At 43.3% G+C, this 21,720-nt stretch overlaps 1 protein-coding gene across 1 annotated transcript; it reads left to right on the top strand.

The window, feature by feature from the left end:
• Positions 1-17,655: 17,655 nt before the first annotated feature.
• LOC109775929 (beta-glucosidase 32) lies at positions 17,656-21,355 on the top strand. The gene is made up of 13 exons (XM_020334633.4): positions 17,656-17,802; positions 17,887-17,950; positions 18,095-18,153; positions 18,328-18,403; positions 18,480-18,551; positions 18,634-18,721; positions 18,805-19,060; positions 19,141-19,256; positions 19,384-19,598; positions 19,697-19,719; positions 19,842-19,935; positions 20,118-20,220; positions 20,814-21,355. Exons 1-13 carry the CDS (start codon positions 17,677-17,679, stop codon positions 21,031-21,033), a joined length of 1,512 nt encoding a protein of 503 aa, XP_020190222.1. The 5' UTR covers positions 17,656-17,676; the 3' UTR covers positions 21,034-21,355.
• Positions 21,356-21,720: the final 365 nt, after the last annotated feature.

Below are 21,720 nucleotides of genomic sequence, written 5' to 3'. Positions count from 1 at the left end.
AGATCCTCTATTGGTGCCGCCTACCAATACCCACCCCGAGCCCGACCAACGGTTTCTTCACCTGGTGGTGCACGATCATCAGCTCCGCTTCGGCACACCTTCGTAAGGGAACCAACTCCTTCATCGCCCTCACTCTCTGGTCCATCTGGAAGCATCGCAACGCTGCCGTCTTCGACAATACCCAACCACCGAACAATGATCTTGCCTGCACAATCAAAGATGAGGCTCGTTTGTGGGCTCGTGCAGGGGCAAAAAGGCTTGGACCTCTTATTCCTGTAACCTGAGAACGTGTGTTGTGAGGCTGAGCACCGTCATTTATGCTCTTCTAGCACCCTAGGGGACGCCGTAGCGCGCACGCCGCCACCTAGAGCTGCACCCTGTATCCCCCATCCATGCGTATTCACCAAAAAAAGAATATGCTGATTCCAGTTACTCCCGAGCGCCCCGAGCGCCAATCAAAGAATGAAATAAAGGCCTAGTTTATTCTACATAAAAAGGGGAGACTTAGTTAATAAAAAATCTCAGATCATCTCACCTACTGGAAAAGAACTTAGTTTTTTCCGCTCCGCTCTGGCTTTGTCCGTCACACTCACCCCGCACCACGAACCGCACCATGAACGAACATAGAAAAAACCGAGGTTTTACCCCCGCGTCAAACAGAGAAAAACCAACAATGACCATTAGAAACGATAGCGTAGGTTTCTAGGTTTGTTGCTTCTAACCTAAATTTGGCCGGGCCACACCAGAATTGGACCTCCTTGTAACTTTTGATGGCCAATCAAAATCTGTTGATCTCGTTTGCTCTCAAGAGTCAATTCACAAATGAAATAAAGGCTCATATCTATTTTTGTGGCTTATGACACAAGCAGTTTCCTCCCCAGCTTATTTTAGAAGTCGCCCCTCCTATTCGAGGAGGGTAGCTTATTTTAGAAGCCTTCTAAAGAATTAGGCCTAAGCATCTTACTTTGATTTCCTTCTCTTTAATCTCTGACATGTAGATGGATTATTACACATAGCTAGATAATCAGTTTTACCAAAATTTGTTTGAAGAAGATTTTCTACAAAATTAGTGTTGCTAATAATTCAATTAGGAATGCGCTTACAAAGATTGTTTTTGTACTTAAAAAACTTTAAACAGTGTTGGTATAAAATCATGTTTGGTTAGTTGTTTGTAAAAGGAGGAGAAGTGTGGAGATATTTACATGTACATGGCAACGTATTTGGGCTAGGAATTATGAACTAGTTTGTTGGATAGGATAAACTGATTATAAAAAAATTACTAGTAATCGTTTCACTTGGTTTTTGGTAGTATAAAAATAGTTTAAGAGGTAGGCCAGGAGTAGATGCAGATTGTGGTATGCATCGACGACATCTGGAAGACGGAACGTTGATACGTCCATTTTGCATCATGCTTTTATATCGATATTTATTGCATTATGGGTTGTTATTACACATTATGTCACAATACTTATGTCTATTCTCTCTTATTTTACAAGGTTTACATAAGGAGGGAGAATGCCGGCAGCTGGAATTCTGGGCTGGAAAAGGAGCAAATATTAGAGACCTATTCTGCACAACTCCAAAAGTCCTGAAACTCCACGAAAGTTATTTTTGGAAATAATAAAAAATACTGAGCGGAAGAAATACGTCAGGGGGGCCTCCACCTATCCACGAGGGTGGGGGCGCGCCCCCTGCCTCGTGGGCCCCCTGTGGCCCTCCGGTGCCCATCTTCTGCTATATGAAGTCTTTCGTCCGAAGAAAAATCATAAGCAAGCTTTCGGGACGAGACTCCGCCGCCACGAGGCGGAACCTTGGCGGAACCAATCTAGGGCTCCGGCAGAGCTGTTCTGCCGGGGACACTTCCCTCCGGGAGGGGGAAATCATCGCCATCGTCACCACCAACGCTCCTCTCATCGAGAGAGGGCAATCTCCATCAACATCTTCACCAGCACCATCTCCTCTCAAACCCTAGTTCATCTCTTGTATCCAATTCTTGTCTCCAAGTCTGGGATTGGTACCTGTAGGTTGCTAGTAGTGTTGATTACTCCTTGTAGTTGATGCCAGTTGGTTTATTTGGTGGAACATCATATGTTCAGATCCTTTATGCATATTAATACTCCTCTAATTATGAACATGAATATGCTTTGTGAGTAGTTACGTTTGTTCCCGAGGACATGGGAGAAGTCTTGCTATTAGTAGTCATGTGAATTTGGTATTCGTTCGATATTTTGATGAGATGTATGTTGTCTATCCTCTAGTGGTGTTATGTGAACGTCGACTACATGACACTTCACCATTGTTTGGGCCTAGAGGAAGGCATTGGGAAGTAATAAGTAGATGATGGGTTGCTAGAGTGACAGAAGCTTAAACCCTAGTTTATGCGTTGCTTCGTAAGGGGCTGATTTGGATCCACATGTTTCATGCTATGGTTAGGTTTACCTTAATACTTCTTTTGTAGTTGCGGATGCTTGCAATAGGGGTTAATCATAAGTGGGATGCTTGTCCAACTAAGGGCATCACCCAAGCACCGGTCCATCCACATATCAAATTATCAAAGTACCGAACGCGAATCATATGAACGTGATGAAAACTAGCTTGACGATAATTCCCATGTGTCCTCGGGAGCGCTTTTCTCTATATAAGAGTTTGTTCAGGCTTGTCCTTTGCTACAAAACGGATTGGGCCACCTTGTTGCACTTTATTTACTTTTGTTACTTGTTTCTCGTTACAAATTATCCTATCACGAAACTATTTGTTACCTACTATTTCAGTGCTTGCAGAGAATACCTTGCTGAAAACTGCTTATCATTTCCTTCTGCTCCTCGTTGGGTTCGACACTCTTACTTATCAAAAGGACTACGATAGATCCCCTATACTTGTGGGTCATCAAGACTCTTTTCTGGCGCCGTTGTCGGGGAGTGAAGCTCCTTTGGTAGGTGGAATTTGGTAAGGAAAAATTTATATAGTGTGCTGAAATTTACTGTCACTTGTCACTATGGAAAGTAATCCTCTGAGGGGCTTGTTTGGGGTATCTTCACCCCGACCAGTAGAGCAAAGAGTAGCTCCTCAACCTACTGAACCTACTGAAAATGAAAATGTCTACTTTGAAATTCCTTCGGGTATGTTAGAAAAACTGCTAGCTAATCCTTTTGCAGGAGATGGAACAAAGCATCCTGATGAGCACCTAATATATGTGGATGAAGTTTGTGGATTATTTAAGCTTGCAGGTATACCCGATGATGTTATTAAGAAGAAGGTATTCCCTTTATCTTTGAAAGGAGATGCATTGACATGGTATAGGCTATGTGACGATACGGAGTCATGAAACTACAAACGATTGAAATTGGAAGTTCATCAGAAGTTTTATCCTATGCATCTTGTTCATCGTGATCGCAATTATATATATAATTTTTGGCCTCGCGAAGGAGAAAGCATCGCTCAAGCTTGGGGGAGGCTTAAATCAATGTTATATTCATGTCCCAATCATGAGCTCTCAAGAGAAATGATTATTCAAAATTTTTATGCTTGGCTTTCTGATAACAATCGCACCATGCTCGATACTTCTTGTGCTGGTTCTTTTACTATGAAGACTATTGAATTCAAATGGGATTTATTGGAAAGAATTAAACGCAACTCTGAAGATTGGGACCTCGACGAAGGTAAGGAGTCAGGTATGACACCTAAGTTTGATTGTGTTAAATCTTTTATGGATACTGATGTTTTCCGTGAATTTAGCACTAAATATGGACTTGACTCTGAGATAGTAGCTTCTTTCTGTGAATCATTTGCTACTCATGTTGATCTCCCTAAGGAGAAGTGGTTTAAATATAATCCTCCCACTGAAGTAAAAGTGGTTGCACCTATTAAAGTTGAAGAAATGACTATCACTTATAATGATCCTATTGTTCCTACTGCTTATATTGAGAAACCACCTTTCCCTGTCAGAATAAAGGATCATGCTAAAGCTTCAACTGTAGTCAACAAAAGTATTATTAAGACACCCAAAACCCCTGAGCAAATTAAAGTTGAACCTAGTATTGCTATGGTTAAAGATCTCTTGGCTGATAATATTGATGGGCATGTTATTTACTTCTGTGAGGAAACTGCTAGAATTGCTAGACCTGATACTAAAAATAAACATAGACCTGTTGTAGGCATGCCTGTTATTTCTGTTAAAATAGGAGATCATTGTTATCATGGCTTATGTGATATGGGTGCTAGTGCAAGTGCAATACCTCATTCCTTATACAAAGAAATTATGCATGATATTGCACCTGCTGAGATAGAAGAAATTGATGTTACAATTAAGCTTGCCAATAGAGATACTATTTCACCAGTTGGGATTGTTAGAGATGTTGAAGTCTTGTGTGGGAAAGTTAAATATCCTGCTGATTTTCTTGTTCTTGGTTCCCCACAAGATAACTTTTGTCCCATTATATTTGGTAGACCCTTCTTGAATACTGTTAATGCTAGGATAGACTGTGAAAAGGATGTTGTTACTATTGGTTTGGGGGATATGTGTGACGCCCCCGATTTGACCGTACAGTAATCATGCACGCAAATGTGTACGATCAAGATCAGGGACTCACGGGAAGATATCACAACACAACTCTAAAACATAAATAAGTCATACAAGCATCATAATACAAGCCAGGGGCCTCGAGGGCTCGAATACAAGTGCTCGATCATAGACGAGTCAGCGGAAGCAACAATATCTGAGTACATACATAAGTTAAACAAGTTTGCCTTAAGAAGGCTAGCACAAACTAGGATACAGATCGAACGAGGCGCAGGCCTCCTGCCTGGGATCCTCCTAACTACTCCTGGTCGTCGTCAGCGGCCTGCACGTAGTAGTAGGCACCTCCAGTGTCGTAGGAGTCGTCGTCGACGGTGGCGTCTGGCTCGACGGTGGCGTCTGGCTCCTGGGCTCCAGCATCTGGTTGTGACAACCAGATAGAAAGGAAAGGGGGAAAAGAGGGAGAGAAGCAACCGTGAGTACTCATCCAAAGTACTCGCAAGCAAGGAGCTACACTACATATGCATGGGTATATGTGTAAAGGGGCATATCAGTGGACTGAACTGCAGAATGCCAGAATAAGAGGGGGATAGCTAGTCCTGTCGAAGACTACGCTTCTGGCCATCTCCATCTTGCAGCATGTAGAAGAGAGTAGATTGAAGTCCTCCAAGTAGCATCGTATAGCATAATCCTACCCGGCGATCCCCTCCTCATCGCCCTGTTAGAGAGTGACCACCGGGTTGTATCTGGCACTTGGAAGGGTGTATTTTATTCAGTATCCGGTTCTAGTTGCCATAAGGTCAAGGTACAACTCCGGGTCGTCCTTTTACCGAGGGACACGGCTATTCGAATAGATAAACTTCCCTGCAGGGGTGCACCACATAACCCAACACGCTCGATCCCATTTGGCCGGACACACTTTTCTGGGTCATGCCCGGCCTCGGAAGATCAACACGTCGCAGCCCCACCTAAGCACAACAGAGAGGTCAGCACGCCGGTCTAACCCTATGCGCGCAGGGGTCTGGGCCCATCGCCCTATGCACACCTGCACGTTGTGTACGCGGCCGGAAGCATACCTAGCCTAGTGGCGTTCCAGTCCAATCCGGCGCGCGCCACTCAGTCGCTGACGTCACGAAGGCTTCGGCTGATACCACGACGCCGGGATACCCATAACTACTCCCGCGTAGATGGTTAGTGCGTATAGACCAAATGGCCAGACTCAGATCAAATACCAAGATCTCGTTAAGCGTGTTAAGTATCCGCGAACGCTGACCAGGGCCAAGCCCACCTCTCTCCTAGGTGGTCTCAACCTGCCCTGTCGCTCCGCCACAAAGTAAACAGTCGGGGGCCGTCAGGAACCCAGGCCCACCTCTACCGGGGTGGAGCCACCTGTCCTTTCAGCCCCCTCATCAGAATCACTTGCGGGTACTCAACGAGCCGACCCGACTTTAGTCACCACATGTGTCATGCATATAATGTATATAGTATATACCCATGATCACCTCCCGAAGTGATCACGGCCCAGTAGTATAGCATGGCGGACGGACAAGAGTGTAGGGCCACTGATGGAACACTAGCATCCTATACTAAGCAGTAGGATAGCAGCTAAGGGTAACAATTATAGCAACAATGACAGACTATGCATCAGGATAGGATTAACGAAAGCAGTAACATGCTACACTACTCTAATGCAAGCAGTATAGAGAAGAATAGGCGATATCTGGTGATCAAGGGGGGGGCTTGCCTGGTTGCTCAGACAAGAAGGAGGGGTCGTCAGTGACGTAGTCGACCACAGGGGCATCAGCATCGTCACGGGGTCTACCGAAGAGAAGAGGGGGGAGAAACAGTAAATACAAAGCAAGCAAGTGCATAACAGGACAACAGGCAGAGCTAGACGTGTTCTAACGCGGTATGAGGTGATACCGGTGAAGGGGGGAAACATCCGGGAAAGTATCCCCGGTGTTTCACATTTTCGGACAGATGAACCGGAGGTGAAATGTTGCAGGTTCACTATGCTAGGGTCGCGTGGCGAACGAACGGACTGCGTATTCGGATTCGTCTCGTCGTTCTGAGCAACTTTCATGTAGAAAACATTTTCATCTGAGCTACGGTTTATTTTCTATGAATTTCTAAAGGTTTAAACATTTTCTGGAATTACTAAATTAACAGAAAAGGAATATGACGTCATCATGATGCCATGCTGACATCAGCAAGTCAACAGCAGCTGTACAGGTCAAACCTGACATGTGGGTCCAGTGGGACCCACATGTCAGCCTCTGTTAGTATTAAATAGAGTTAAACTTAAACTAATTTACTAATTAAGCTACCGGGCCCACCTGTCATAGGCTTATTAGGGTTTTTAGTTTATTATTTTATTATTTACAGAAATCATTTAGTTAACTAGAAGGGCCGGTGGGACCCGCGTGTCAGTGACACCGGATGGCCACGTCAGCGCGTTGACTGGTCAACCCAGCCAACGGGGCCAGTGGGGGCCACTGGCAGTGACCCAGGGGTGGTCCCCACGCATTGCCACGTCGGCGGCCGGCGTTTAAACGCCGGCGCACGCTCCGGCGACCACCCGAGACGGCGGCGTTGCGCGGAAACGGCGCACAGGGGGCCATTTGGCCCGCAGTTTCTTCCTACGGGACGGGCGCGACGTGACGCGTCCGTTGGTGGCCGCGAAAAGCATGGGGAAGGCCGGAAACGGCCGCTACCTCGACGGCGGCGGGTGGTGCATTCGGGTGAAGCTCGGGGTCGGCGCTACGGGGCTCGACGGAGTGCGTGGATGGGTGCATCTGGCCCGCACAGACGTGCTGAGCACGAAGCCGGGCTCAGCTAAGCTCGACGGCGAGCATGGCCGCGACGGTGAAGCGCCTGGCGGCGACCGGAGCTCGGCAACGACGGGAGCTATCTACGGAGCGCTAGGGGGCCAACGAGGAGCAGCAGTGGGAGGAGAAGCTCACCGTGCGGCACTCACGTAGGCCCTCGACGGATTAGTAGCTGCAGATCGGCGCCGGGGAAGAAAGGGATCGCCGGCGACCGAAGTTGAAGACGAGCTCGGTGTGCTCGTTGCAGGGGCTCCCAGGTCCAACTGGTGGTGGCAAGCGGTGTAGGGGACGGTGGCGGAGCGAACAGGCATGTTGGAAGGACGCGTGGAGGACGGTGGCTGCGAGGGCGACGGCGGCCATGGCGGCCGTGGCGTTCGGATGCGATGGGGAGGGGATCTGGGGTGCGAGGGAGAGAGCGAAGCGGGCGAGGGGAAAGGACTGGCGCGAGTGGGGTGGCAGAGCAAGTGGAAGGGGAGCCCGAGGCGTCGCCCTTATCCTCTCCCGGCGAGGCCTGCGAGGTGGTCGGGTGTCGCCGAGGTGCCCGGTCGGTCGAACAGTGGGAGGTGGGAGACGAAAGGGGAGGGGTAGTGGGCCACATGGCCTGTTGGGCTTAGCCCGGAGGGTTAGGCCGAGGGGTGGGGGTCAGGGGCCTTTTCTCTCTCTCCCTTTTTCCTTTCTTTTGCTCTTTTCTTTTCACAGAAAAATGCTATGCAATATTTGTGCTGCCAAAAGGAGTTCTGAAAAATGTGGGACTAGGCCAAATAAATACATTACAATATTTGGCACCTCCCACAAAAAGTTTTGGAGGAGTTTGAAATGATTTGGATTTTTCACAATTGGAAAAACATTTAAAAATGTTGATTTGGAACTGCTTTCATTCCCAGGGGAAATTAGCTACCTCAAATGATGTTGAATCACTCATGACATTTAGTCAGTGAATATTTTCAACCCAATGAACATTTTTGTTTTACTGTTTGGAGGAATAATTTATTTGACTTTATTTTAAAATTGAATTTGAATTGGTTTTGAATCAACGTGAGATTAGCAACAGTAACAGTGATGACATGGCGCCATTAATAGAGATTACTGTAGCACGACACTGGGGGTGTTACAATATGTCTCATGAGTTTAATTTTGCTAAATTTCGTAGACAACCCCGTGACGAGGAATTGCCTAGTAAAGATGAAATTATTGGTCTTGCTTCTATTGTCGTACCTCCTAGTGATCCTTTAGAACAATATTTGCTAGACCATGAAAATGATATGTTTATTAATGAAATAAGGGAGATAGATGAAGTATTCTTTAAACAGGAACCCATCCTGAAACACAATTTGCCTGTTGAAATCCTAGGGGATCCTCCTCCACCCAAGGGTGATCCCGTGTTTGAGCTTAAACCGTTGCCTGATACTCTTAAATATGCTTATCTTGATGAAAAGAAGATATATCATGTTATTATTAGTGCTAACCTTTCAGAGCATGAAGAAGAGAGATTATTGAAAACTCTGAAGAAGCACCGTGCTGCTATTGGATATACTCTTGATGATCTTAAGGGCATTAGTCCCACTCTATGTCAACACAAAATAAATTTGGAGAAAGATGCCAAACCAGTTCGTGATCACCAATGATGGCTGAATCCTAAAATGAAAGAAGTGGTAAGAAAGGAAATACTAAAGCTCCTTGAGGCAGGTATAATTTATCCCGTTGCTGATAGTCAGTGGGTAAGTCCTGTCCATTGTGTCCCTAACAAGGGAGGTATTACCGTTGTTCCTAATGATAAAGATGAATTGATCCCGCAAAGAATTATTACAGGTTATAGGATGGTAATTGATTTCCGCAAATTAAATAAAGCTACTAAAAAGGATCATTACCCCTTACCTTTTATCGACCAAATGCTAGAAAGATTATCCAAACATACACATTTTTGCTTTCTAGATGGTTATTCTGGTTTCTCTCAAATACCTGTGTCAGCCGATGATCAATCAAAGACCACTTTTACTTGCTCTTTTGGTACTTTTGCTTATAGACGTATGCCTTTTGGTTTATGTAATGCACCTGCTACCTTTCAAAGATGCATGATGGCTATATTCTCTGACTTTTGTGAAAATATTTGTGAGGTTTTCATGGACGATTTCTCCGTTTATGGATCCTCTTTTGATGATTGCTTGAGCAACCTTGATCGAGTTTTGCAGAGATGTGAAGAAACTAAACTTGTCTTGAATTGGGAAAAGTGCCACTTTATGGTTAATGAAGGTATTGTCTTGGGGCATAAAGTTTCTGAAAGAGGTATTGAGGTTGATAAAGCCAAGGTTGATGCTATTGAAAAGATGCCATGTCCCAAGGACATCAAAGGTATAAGAAGCTTCCTTGGTCACGCCGGTTTTTATAGGAGGTTCATTAAGGACTTCTAAAAAATTTCTCAGCCTCTGACTAATCTATTACAAAAAGATATACCATTTGTCTTTGATGATGATTGCATAGAAGCATTTGAAATACTTAAGAAAGCATTGATCTCTACACCTATTGTTCAGCCACCTGATTGGAATTTACCCTTTGAAATCATGTGTGATGCTAGTGATTATGCTGTAGGTGCTATTCTAGGGCAAAGAGTTGATAAGAAATTAAATGTTATTCAATATGCTAGTAAAACTCTAGACAATGCCCAGAGAAATTATGCTACTACTGAAAAAGAATTCTTAGCAGTTGTATTTGCTTGTGATAAGTTCAGACCTTATATTGTTGATTCTAAAGTAACTATTCACACGGATCATGCTGCTATTAAATATCTTATGGAAAAGAAAGATGCTAAACCTAGACTTATTAGATGGGTTCTCTTGCTACAAGAATTTGATTTGCATATTATTGATAGAAAAGGAGCTGAGAACCCCGTTGCAGACAACTTGTCTAGGTTAGAAAATGTTCTTGATGACCCACTACCTATTGATGATAGCTTTCCTGATGAACAACTGAATGTCATAAATGCTTCTCGTACTGCTCCATGGTATGCTGATTATGCTAATTATATTGTTGCTAAATTTATACCACCTAGTTTCACATACCAGCAAAAGAAAAAGTTTTTCTATGATTTGAGGCATTACTTTTGGGATGACCCACATATTTATAAAGAAGGAGTAGATGGTGTTATTAGACGTTGCGTACCTGAGCATGAACAGGAACAGATCCTACGCAAGTGTCATTCCGAGGCTTATGGAGGACACCACACTGGAGACAGAACTGCACATAAGGTATTGCAATCCAGTTTTTATTGGCCTACTCTCTTCAAGGATGCCCGTAAGTTTGTCTTATCTTGTGATGAATGTCAAAGAATTGGAAATATTAGTAGACTTCAAGAAATGCCCATGAACTATTCACTTGTTATTGAACCATTTGATGTTTGGGGCTTTGATTATATGGGACCTTTTCCTGCCTCTAATGGATATACACATATTTTAGTTGCTGTTGATTACGTTACTAAGTGGGTAGAAGCTATTCCAACTAGTAGTGCTGATCATAACACTTCTATTAAGATGCTTAAAGAAGTTATTTTTCCGAGGTTTGGAGTCCCTAGATATTTAATGACTGATGGTGGTTCACATTTTATTCATGGTGCTTTCCGTAAAATGCTTGCTAAATATGATGTTAATCATAGAATTGCATCCCCTTATTACCCACAGTCTAGTGGTCAAGTGGAATTGAGTAATAGAGAGCTCAAATTAATTTTGCAAAAGACTGTTAATAGATCTAGAAAGAATTGGTCCAAAAAACTTGATGATGCATTATGGGCGTATAGAACTGCATATAAAAATTCTATGGGTATGTCTCCGTATAAAATGGTTTATGGAAAAGCATGTCACTTACCTCTCGAACTAGAACATAAGGCATATTCAGCTATTAAAGAGCTCAATTATTATTTCAAACTTGCCGGTGAGAAGAGGCTATTTGACATTAGCTCACTTGATGAATGGAGAACCCAAGCTTATGAGAATGCCAAATTGTTTAAAGAAAAATTTAAAAGATGGCATGACAAAAGGATACAAAAGCGTGAGTTTAATGTAGGTGATTATGTATTGCTATACAACTCTCGTTTAAGATTTTTTGCAGGAAAACTTCTCTCTAAATGGGAAGGCCCTTACGTTATCGAGGAGGTCTATCGTTCCGGTGCCATAAAAATCAACAACTTCGAAGGCACAAATCCGAAGGTGGTGAACGGTCAAAGAATCAAACATTATATCTCAGGTAATCCCATAAATATTGAAACCAATGTTATTGAAACCGTAACCCCGGAGGAATATATAAGGGACACTTTCCGGAACGTTTCAGACTCTGAAAAGGAATAGGTATGTGGTCCGATAAGTAAACCGACTCCAAAACAGTTCTAAAGTCAATTTTCTCCGTTTTGGAATATTTAGAAAAATAGAAAAATAAGAAGCAGTCCGGGAAGGACACGAGGCCTCCACGAGGGTGGAGGGCGTGCCCCCTGCCTCGTGGGCACCTCGTGTGCTCTCCGGACTCCGTTTTCTTGCACGATACGTATTTCGGTCGATAAAAATTCATTATATAACTCCCGAAGGTTTTGACTCCTGTATCACGCAAATATCCTATATTTTCGTTTCGAGCTGTTGCTGCTGCAGATTAGAGCAAGATGTCGTCTCAAGAGTCGGTCGGGGAGAGCCGGGTGTCTCATCCGGCACCGAGATCAAGGACAAACAGCGACGCTGACCACTTCGGGCCAGCAACGGAGGAAGAGATGGAGGCTGATTTGAAGAGGATAGACGCCATGGAGGAGGATCAAGAAGTCACTTCTCGCTTCCGAGCTGGATTCACAATGGGGGAACTACATAGCTCGGCTATTCCAAACTCGGTTATCCCTTCCAATGTTAGATTTCTTTCTTATGAAAATATGAAGAAGAGTGTCACTTGTTCTCCCGCAGCTATGCAACACCCTTGGGTGCAAGGAGCTTTGGCCGTTACAGGAAAGCTTCGTAAGGAGATAATGGATCTCAAGCAGCAACTCAATAAGCTTGAAGAAGAGAATCGTATCCTGAGGAGTATCATCGCCAAGAATATCACACCATCACCTCCGAAGAATGAAACATAATCACATGGGTATGGGCACTCCCCTTGGCAACTGCCAAGCTTGGGGGAGGTGCCCCGGTATCATATTACCATCACACTCCTATCTTTATCATTTTTCTTAGTTTGATCCTTTTAGTAGTATCTTGATCTAGTAGAATAAAGTTTTGGTATGATCTAGTTTTGAGTTTTGCTTTATGATCCCTCTATGTAATCGAGTCCGTGAGTTATATAATAAAGATTAGTGTTGAGTCAAGGGCTTGATTATTTTGCCATGATCTTGAGTGAATAAAAGAAAGAGAAAAGAATAAAAAGAAATAAAGAGATCATATTGATCTTATGGAGAGTAATGACTTCACATAGAAAGAGTATGATGATTAAAAGTTGTTGAGAGTTGACAAACATAGCTTTGGTCATCGTTGCAATTAATAGGAAGTAATAAAGAAACAGAGGTTTCACATATAAATATACTATCTTGGACATCTTTTATGATTGGGAGCACTCATTAAAATATGACATGCTAAAGAGTTGATGTTGGACAAGGAAGACAACATAATGGGTTATGTTTTCTTATATCTGAGATAAAGTATATTGTCATGGATCATCCAACATGTTGAGCTTGCCTTTCCCCCTCATGCTAGCCAAATTCTTTGCACCAAGTAGAGATACTACTTGTGCTTCCAAAAACCCTTAAACCAGTTTTGCCATGAGAGTCCACCATATCTACCTATGGATTGAGTAAGATCCTTCAAGTAAGTTGTCATCGGTGCAAGCAATAAAAATTGCTCTCTAAATATGTATGATTGATTGGTGTGGAGGAAATATGCTTTATACGATCTTGTGATGTGGAAGAAATAAAAGCGACGGACTGCATAATAAAGGTCTATATCACAAGTGGCAATATAAAGTGACGTTCTTTCGCATTAAGATTTTGTGCATCCAACCCTGAAAGCGCATGGCAACCTCTGCTTCCCTCTGCGAAGGGCCTATCTTTTATTATCTTCTACCTTATGCAAGAGTCATGGTGATCTTCACCTTTCCTTTTTACATTTTATCCTTTGGCAAGCACAGGATGTTGGAAAGATCCTGATATATATATCTAATTGGATGCGGGTTAGCATGAATTATTATTGTTGACATTACCCTTGAGGTAAAAGGTTGGGAGGCGAAACTATAAGCCCCTACTTTCTCTGTGTCCGATTAAAACTCCGTAACCACAAGAATTGCGTGAGTGTTAGCAATTATGAAAGACTAAATGATAGTTGAGTATGTGGACTTGCTAAAAGGCTCTGACATAGACTCTTTATGATGTTATGATAAATTGTAATTGCCTCAATGACTGAGATTATAGTTTGTTAGTTCTCAATAATGTTTCTGATTCATACTTTGCATTGTGAATAGATTATTACTTGAGCATAAGAAATCATATGACAATATCCATATATGTTGCTGTTATGAGAATAATCATGATGCTCTCATGTCCATATTTTATTTTATCGACACCTCTACTTCTAAACATGTGGACATATTCATCGTTATCGGCTTCCGCTTGAGGACAAGCGAGGTCTAAGCTTGGGGGAGTTGATACGTCCATTTTGCATCATGCTTTTATATCGATATTTATTGCATTATGGGCTGTTATTACACATTATGCCACAATACTTATGCCTATTCTCTCTTATTTTACAAGGTTTACATAAGGAGGGAGAATGTCGGCAGCTGGAATTCTGGGCTGGAAAAGGAGCAAATATTAGAGACCTATTCTGCACAACTCCAAAAGTCCTGAAACTCCACGAAAGTTATTTTTGGAAATAATAAAAAATACTGAGCGGAAGAAATACGTTAGGGGGGCCTCCACCTGTCCACGAGGGTGGGGGTGCGCCCTACCCCCCTGGGCGCGCCCCCTGCCTCGTAGGCCCCCTGTTGGCCCTCCGGTGCCCATCTTCTGCTATATGAAGTCTTTCGTCCGAAGAAAAATCATAAGCAAGCTTTCGGGACGAGACTCGGCCGCCACGAGGCGGAACCTTGGCGGAACCAATCTAGGGCTCCGGCAGAGCTGTTCTGCCGGGGACACTTCCCTCCGGGAGGGGGAAATCATCGCCATCGTCATCACCAACGCTCCTCTCATCGGGAGAGGGCAATCTCCATCAACATCTTCACCAGCACTATCTCCTCTCAAACCCTAGTTCATCTCTTGTATCCAATTCTTGTCTCCAAGTCTGGGATTGGTACCTGTAGGTTGCTAGTAGTGTTGATTACTCCTTGCAGTTGATGCTAGTTGATTTATTTGGTGGAAGATCATATTTTCAGATCCTTTATGCATATTAATACTCCTCTGATTATGAACATGAATATGCTTTGTGAGTAGTTACGTTTGTTCCTGAGGACATGGGAGAAGTCTTGCTATTAGTAGTCATGTGAATTTGGTATTCGTTCGATATTTTGATGAGATGTATGTTGTCTATCCTCTAGTGGTGTCATGTGAACGTCGACTACATGACACTTCACCATTGTTTGGGCCTAGAGGAAGGCATTGGGAAGTAATAAGTAGATGATGGGTTGCTAGAGTGACAGAAACTTAAACCCTAGTTTATGCGTTGCTTCGTAAGGGGCTGATTTGGATCCACATGTTTCATGCTATGGTTAGGTTTACCTTAATACTTCTTTTGTAGTTGCGGATGCTTGCAATAGGGGTTAATCATAAGTGGGATGCTTGTCCAACTAAGGGCAGCACCCAAGCACCGGTCCACCCACATATCAAATTATCAAAGTACCGAACGCGAATCATATGAACGTGATGAAAACTAGCTTGATGATAATTCCCATGTGTCTTCGGGAGCGCTTTTCTCTATATAAGAGTTTGTCCAGGCTTGTCCTTTGCTACAAAAAGGATTGGGCCACCTTGCTGCACTTTATTTACTTTTGTTACTAGTTGCTCGTTACAAATTATCTATCACGAAACTATTTGTTACCTACTATTTCAGTGCTTGCAGAGAATACCTTACTGAAAACTGCTTATCATTTCCTTCCGCTCCTCGTTGGGTTCGACACTCTTACTTATCGAAAGGACTACGATAGATCCTTATACTTGTGGGTCATCAAACGTGTGATGGGTTCGTGGTTCGTGGATGGCAGGTACGGTTTCCTCCTTCGGCGCTTAATCGTGGTGGGGTGTCAGATCTGGAGTTCGATGGCGTGCCCGGGGTGTTGCCCCGGTCTGATTCGTTCAATGGCAAGGGCTTCACTTTTGGTGAGCCACCTTAGAGATCCGCAAAGCTGCATATTAGTGATGGAGTCGCGTCGAGCTCGGGTGAGGAGGTAATCCATCATTCTTTTCTCCGATGGCTGTTGGTGGTGCCGGAGGCAGGTGACGGGCGTTGGTGTCAAGCTCAGAGATGTTCTGCTATCTTTTCAGTTTTGTCATGTCTGTTCTTACGTGACTTGTATTTTATTTTTTATGATATGAATGAGACACGCATTAGCATGCAAAAAAATTAAGAGTTAACCTACAATTAGCCTTTCTTCGAATGCTTTAGCCCCTAAAAAATGAGTTTTTCTTACAACCCTTAAAAAGTTGAGTTACCATTCAAGCTCAACCTATTCTACCTAAACCTGAGCAACCACTCAAACACCTAAAAATCGAACAACCACACAGGAAGCACATCCTCCTCCCATCTGCGTCACCACTGCCACCCACTGACTTCCCAGTTGTCGCAGGAAGCTCGTACCCCTCACTATCGGGCATTACATTGAATCCTAGAGAAGGATCCCGCCATCCCCGTTGGATCCAACAGATCCTGGGGGGCCCGAGGTTGCGAATAGAGCAAGAAAGGTCAGGCCTAAGAGTAGGAATCCCAGCAGGCCCATTTAAGGCCCGCACGTCCTGGCTTCTCCACACCACTATAAATCGCTTACCGCGAGACGGTATTCATGCTCGACTACACAGTCTTTGAAAGTTGGTCAACCCAATAACCGGTATGTAGCAGTCTTGGGAAGCTTCTCTGGACCGCTTCACGGAAACTTCCGCCCAGTTTTGGAAAGGTTCTATGTGATTTTTCTTTTTTCTTTTCTTTATTTTTCTCTATTGGTTTTCTATTTTAGTTTTTCCTTTTATATTAGTTTTTCTTTTTATTTTCTTGTCTTATTTTCCTTTTTTTATTTTAAAATATATGACGAGTTTTTCTAAATACATGCTAAAAAAATCGTATACAGTGTGAATTTTTTTATATGTTAATGAACATTTTTTATATTGCATGGACATATTTCAAAATGTGTAAACATTTTTTTTAAGTTACAGACACTTTTTTGGAATGTACAAACATTTTCCTAAAACCACTAGTACAAAACCTCTACATTCTTGGAACATTTTTGTAATATGCCGCGCATTTTCTAAAACTGAACAAAGTAAAATTTCCATATGTATACTTCCTCCGTATCTAAATATAAGACGTTTTTGCGAGCATTAGAAATATAAATATAAGGAAGAACGAAAAGAGGAAAACGCAAGCCTCACACTGGAAAAAAAGGAAAAAAAGTATTTTTTTAGGACAAGGAAAAAGAGCTAAAACAATCCTACTGTGCGGGCCCACTACAGTCATCTATCCTCGCAGTACGGAGTCATCAGAATCTGCTAGCTACATGTACTGATTTCTTATCGTTGGTTGTTGTTTTTGAGTTGTGACTGTTGCTCCAGATTTCTGTGATGAAAAATCAGTACTAATTCTTTGACCTGTTGCAAAGCGATGCTGCATTGAATGAATTGATTATGACTGAAGAACAATGACCATGGTACTCCTACCTAGTACCTGCCCCTTCTGTGAAAGCAACCTCGAAGAGGGGGAAAAAATCAGCAAGCTTGAAGACTTTGACTTTGGTCCATGCATACCCTGACCCTGACTCCCTGAGGGACCCAAAAGGCTACAGACGTGGAGAGACTGGGATCACAGGCCTAGCCATAGTGGGGAACATAAGTAGTATCATGCACTTGAGACTCACAAACATGTTTATGTGGCAGGCAATTAAAGAAAAGAAAGATGGTTATAGTAACATAGATAGATACCGTAATATAATAAATGTGATGTTATTATGTGTCATGCATGGCAATAAATGAAACCACCTATGATACTAATCTATGATACTATACATTATAGAGGTAGTAATATAGACTAAGTTACTCCCCGCTATGACCAGCCTCATCTCTTTGTCTATTTCCCCACCTAGGAGTTCGCGGTGCCGTGTGCCGTGTATCAGTTGCTAGTGATTATGGCGCCGCTGCTCTGGTTTCTGCTCCTCCTCCGAGTCGCCGCCCTGCCGGAAGACGCCGCCGCGCTCACCCGCCGTGACTTCCCTGACGGGTTTATCTTCGGCGCAGGCACCTCGGCCTACCAGGTACCTTCTCTCCCTCTCTATATGTCAATATGTGTGTTGCAAGCCAAGTGAGCATAGTCTCATGGTTGAGTGAGCAAACTTCAGGTGGAAGGGGCGGCTGCAGAAGATGGAAGGAAACCTAGCATCTGGGACACCTTCACTCATCAAGGTCAATTCAGATTACCATATTCTTATCATATATCTACAGAAGATGGAGAAATTCTTATCAGCGCTATTCATCCATATGACATTTCAACACCCGCAAAACATATCTTGTTAATTTCTGAAAGTTGTAATGTACTGATGATGACAGGTTATTCTGCCGACAAGTCTACCGGGGATGTTGCAGCGGATCAGTATCACCATTACAAAGTTAGTGTCGACAACTAGCACCAGTTACTCTGCTTACAAAGGAAAACACAGTGGGATTTTTTCTTTGAAACAAAACTAAAAAGACAGTGGGATGAGGCACGTGCATGTTAACTAACTGAACAAATTTTTCTGTCAAAAAAAACTGAACAAATTTAATTTCTCATTTCACATTAGGATGATGTGAAGCTTATGTACGACCTGGGTCTAGATGCGTACAGATTCTCCATCTCATGGCCGCGGCTTATCCCAGGTACCAAGCACGCATAGATAGAGTAGTCAGTGCAGTCGTACGTCTCTGAACTGTGAACTGACACTGAACTGTGTAGATGGAAGAGGAGACATCAATCTGAAGGGCTTGAAGTACTACAACAACTTGATAGATGAATTGATACAGCATGGTAAAGACCAATTTCTCTACCTGCACTTAATAGCCTTTGCTCGATCTTGATTAACCATCACTGACAAAAACATGCTCTGCAGGCATACAACCTCATGTGACAATCTACCATTTCGATCTCCCTCAGTCCCTTCAGGATGAGTACAACGGGCTGCTCAGCCCCAGATTCATGTAACTCCAGAATGAAAAATTTAAGGTTCAGAAATTTTTAGACCCTCTTCGTTCTTAATCTGAATGTGTTGCCATATGTCCAGAGACGATTACACCATGTACGCGGACACCTGCTTCAAAAGCTTTGGGGACAGGGTGAAGCACTGGGTCACCATCAACGAGCCCAACGTCGAAACTCTAGGCGGCTTTGACAGCGGCACTTGGCCACCGCGGCGTTGTTCTCATCCTTTCGGCACAAACTGTACCGGAGGGAACTCCACGACGGAGCCGTACATAGCTGCTCACCACCTCCTCCTAGCACATGCCTCGGCAGTGTCCCTGTATAGAAACAAGTACCAGGTATGTCATATCAGTATCTTCCCTATTACTCCAATAATTATCAATTTATCATGACCATGCAATGAAATGCTCATCTGTAGGCAAGTCAAAAGGGGCATATAGGAATTACTCTCTTGACCGGGTGGTATGCGCCTGCTACCAATGCATCCCAGGATGCTGTTGCTGCAACAAGGATGAATGACTTTCACATTGGATGGTTAGTGCTAGTAGCTAGTACTAGCTCCAGGGTCCTTGAAAGTTGTTACCAACATGGTCTTCAAAGCACAACCTTTATCATTAATTTGTATAGACAAATAGTAAGAGCTCGTGCCCTCTGTGGATAGGTTTATGCATCCTTTGGTGTATGGGGACTACCCACCGGTAATGAAGATAAGGGTTGGTGCACGGTTGCCGAATGTGACGGTGGAGCAGTCGAAGAAACTCTCCGGGTCATTTGACTTCATCGGCTTGAACCACTACGCTGTTTTTCCCACGGTGGCCGACGAGACCGCCTTCAATCTGAAGCAGAGGGACTACTTCGCCGACGGAGGAGTTGCAAGTAACTAAACTAAGCAGCTGCTAATTATAAGGCTACTCTACTCATACAATGCCATTCAGCCTTACTTATACTGTGCAAACCTTTCTTGCTTGATTCAGATCCAACGAAATACATCCTAGAGGTAAGCACCGAAGCGGAGTATCTCTTCAGCAATCACAGCACACATCAGCTGTGTCACGGTAATTATTTCCTTCATTTCATTCTCAATCGTAAGATGTAATTTTATTGATGTAACATGTGCAGGGCCAGAGTGAGTATGCTCCTTGGGCTCTAGGGGAGCTACTGGAGCACGTAAAACTCAAGTATGGAAACCCTGCAATCATGATCCATGAAAACGGTAGGCAAATTAAAATTAAAAAACGATCTTGCTTGCTGCATATATTGCCGTTTTCTGAAGATGAGCTGACAGCCCGACACTGTGATACTTGCCAGTGTAGTGTGAACTGAAAAACAAAACATGCTGACCTCTGTACAACAAAATCAAAGACATGAAGGATCTTTTGTTTGATGATGATTCAGGATACGGAGACGCCCCCAAAACCCCAGGCAAGATCGAATACGATGACGATAACAGATCAAAGATTCTGCAAAATTACTTGGAAGTTCTCTACCTGTCCATAAGGTGAGTTCATCTAAAACGGATTTTCAGAACATGGGGGCAATGGAGCACTTTATTTTGAACTGCTCCAAAAGGTGCTTAAAAGATTTGAATTTATTTATTTATTTTACATGAATATGCATGCATGTGGTCTAAAATAGAAATACCTGTAAAATTTCGTTCAATAATACGTTGTATTACGTGCTGCACAAAAAAGACAAAATTTTGGCCCAAAAACAACAAAAAACAAGCCCCTAATTTTCATGTATTTTGTCTTTTTTGTATCTTTTACATGTAAGCATGTATATTGCTGAAAATTTGGCCCAATATACTGCATTGCTATACGTTCATGCACACAAAAATTTTAAAAAAATTGAGTCGTAAAAATCTGTTTTTTTGAACTTCAAAATAAAGTGCTCCATTGCATCCGCGCTCATATGTCAATTTTCGGAGTTCATCTTCCTATACATAAATGCCAACCAGTGCCATACCCAAGTAGTAAAAGAATAGCGTACGAATTCAGATGAAACTCTTGGGTTGAGGAACAGAGAATTGACTTGGGATCATGTCATTCTTGATCTGGATTAGCTTCTGAGAGAGCTGCTTACTGGTTGCAGGAACGGATCAAATGTGCAGGGATACTTTGTGTGGTCGTTCGTTGATGTGTTCGAGTTTCTGTTCGGCAACCGCATGCGCTTCGGGCTGTGCGGTGTCGATATGAGCACGGCGGGGAGGAAGAGGTACGCGAGGAACTCTGCCCGCTGGTACTCCGGCTTCCTCAACGGTAGTGAGCTGCGGTCGGTGTCGCCATTGAGCAAAGCCTACGGGGCCGCATGATGTATGTGGCTTCTTTGGCAATGACACGGGAGTCGCTTTCATTTCGGGGCTGTTCGGCAAATCTTCCCGCTCCGTGAAATCTCAGGATCTATGGAGCACCTCTGTCCCCACTCCCCGATTTTGAACTCCTGCTCCACCAGCTCCGGGAATGGAGTTGTGGAGGGGAGGAAATCCGAACAGGCCTTTCATTTTGTAGCTGGTATCATAAGAAACCTGCTGATAGCATACAATACACCAGCACCCTCGGTCAAAAGTGAAGGCCTGCCTGTGTATGCATGTAAAGCATTTTTTTCCGATAAAGGACGATTTTATTATCTCAAAATGTAGCATCAAGCGGATACAAAGCATTATGAGTAACACCCAGCCTCTGCATAATTAAAATGCACATGGCCAATATGAAAGTCTGCATGCAAAGCATGGTTACAGCCTACAGTGAACAGCCCAACAAAACTGCAAATTATGGTTACAGCCTACAGCGAACAGCCCAACAGAACTGCAACGTTCACCTTCACCCGTTAGGGCATGTATAATGATTGATAAGATAGTCTTATCTTAGGTCTTTCATGTAATTTAGAGATGACAAAAAAAAGTCTACAATGGGTCATCTCTTAGCCTTATCTTTAATAACTAGTCATTCCTAAAAATGTGGTGAAACATATTGTGCTAAGAGATCATCTCTTGTCTTCT

The sequence above is a fragment of the Aegilops tauschii genome, chromosome 3 (genome assembly GCF_002575655.3).
Source record: "Aegilops tauschii subsp. strangulata cultivar AL8/78 chromosome 3, Aet v6.0, whole genome shotgun sequence".
Taxonomy (NCBI): domain Eukaryota; kingdom Viridiplantae; phylum Streptophyta; class Magnoliopsida; order Poales; family Poaceae; genus Aegilops; species Aegilops tauschii.
This window is presented reverse-complemented; position numbering and strand designations above follow the sequence as displayed.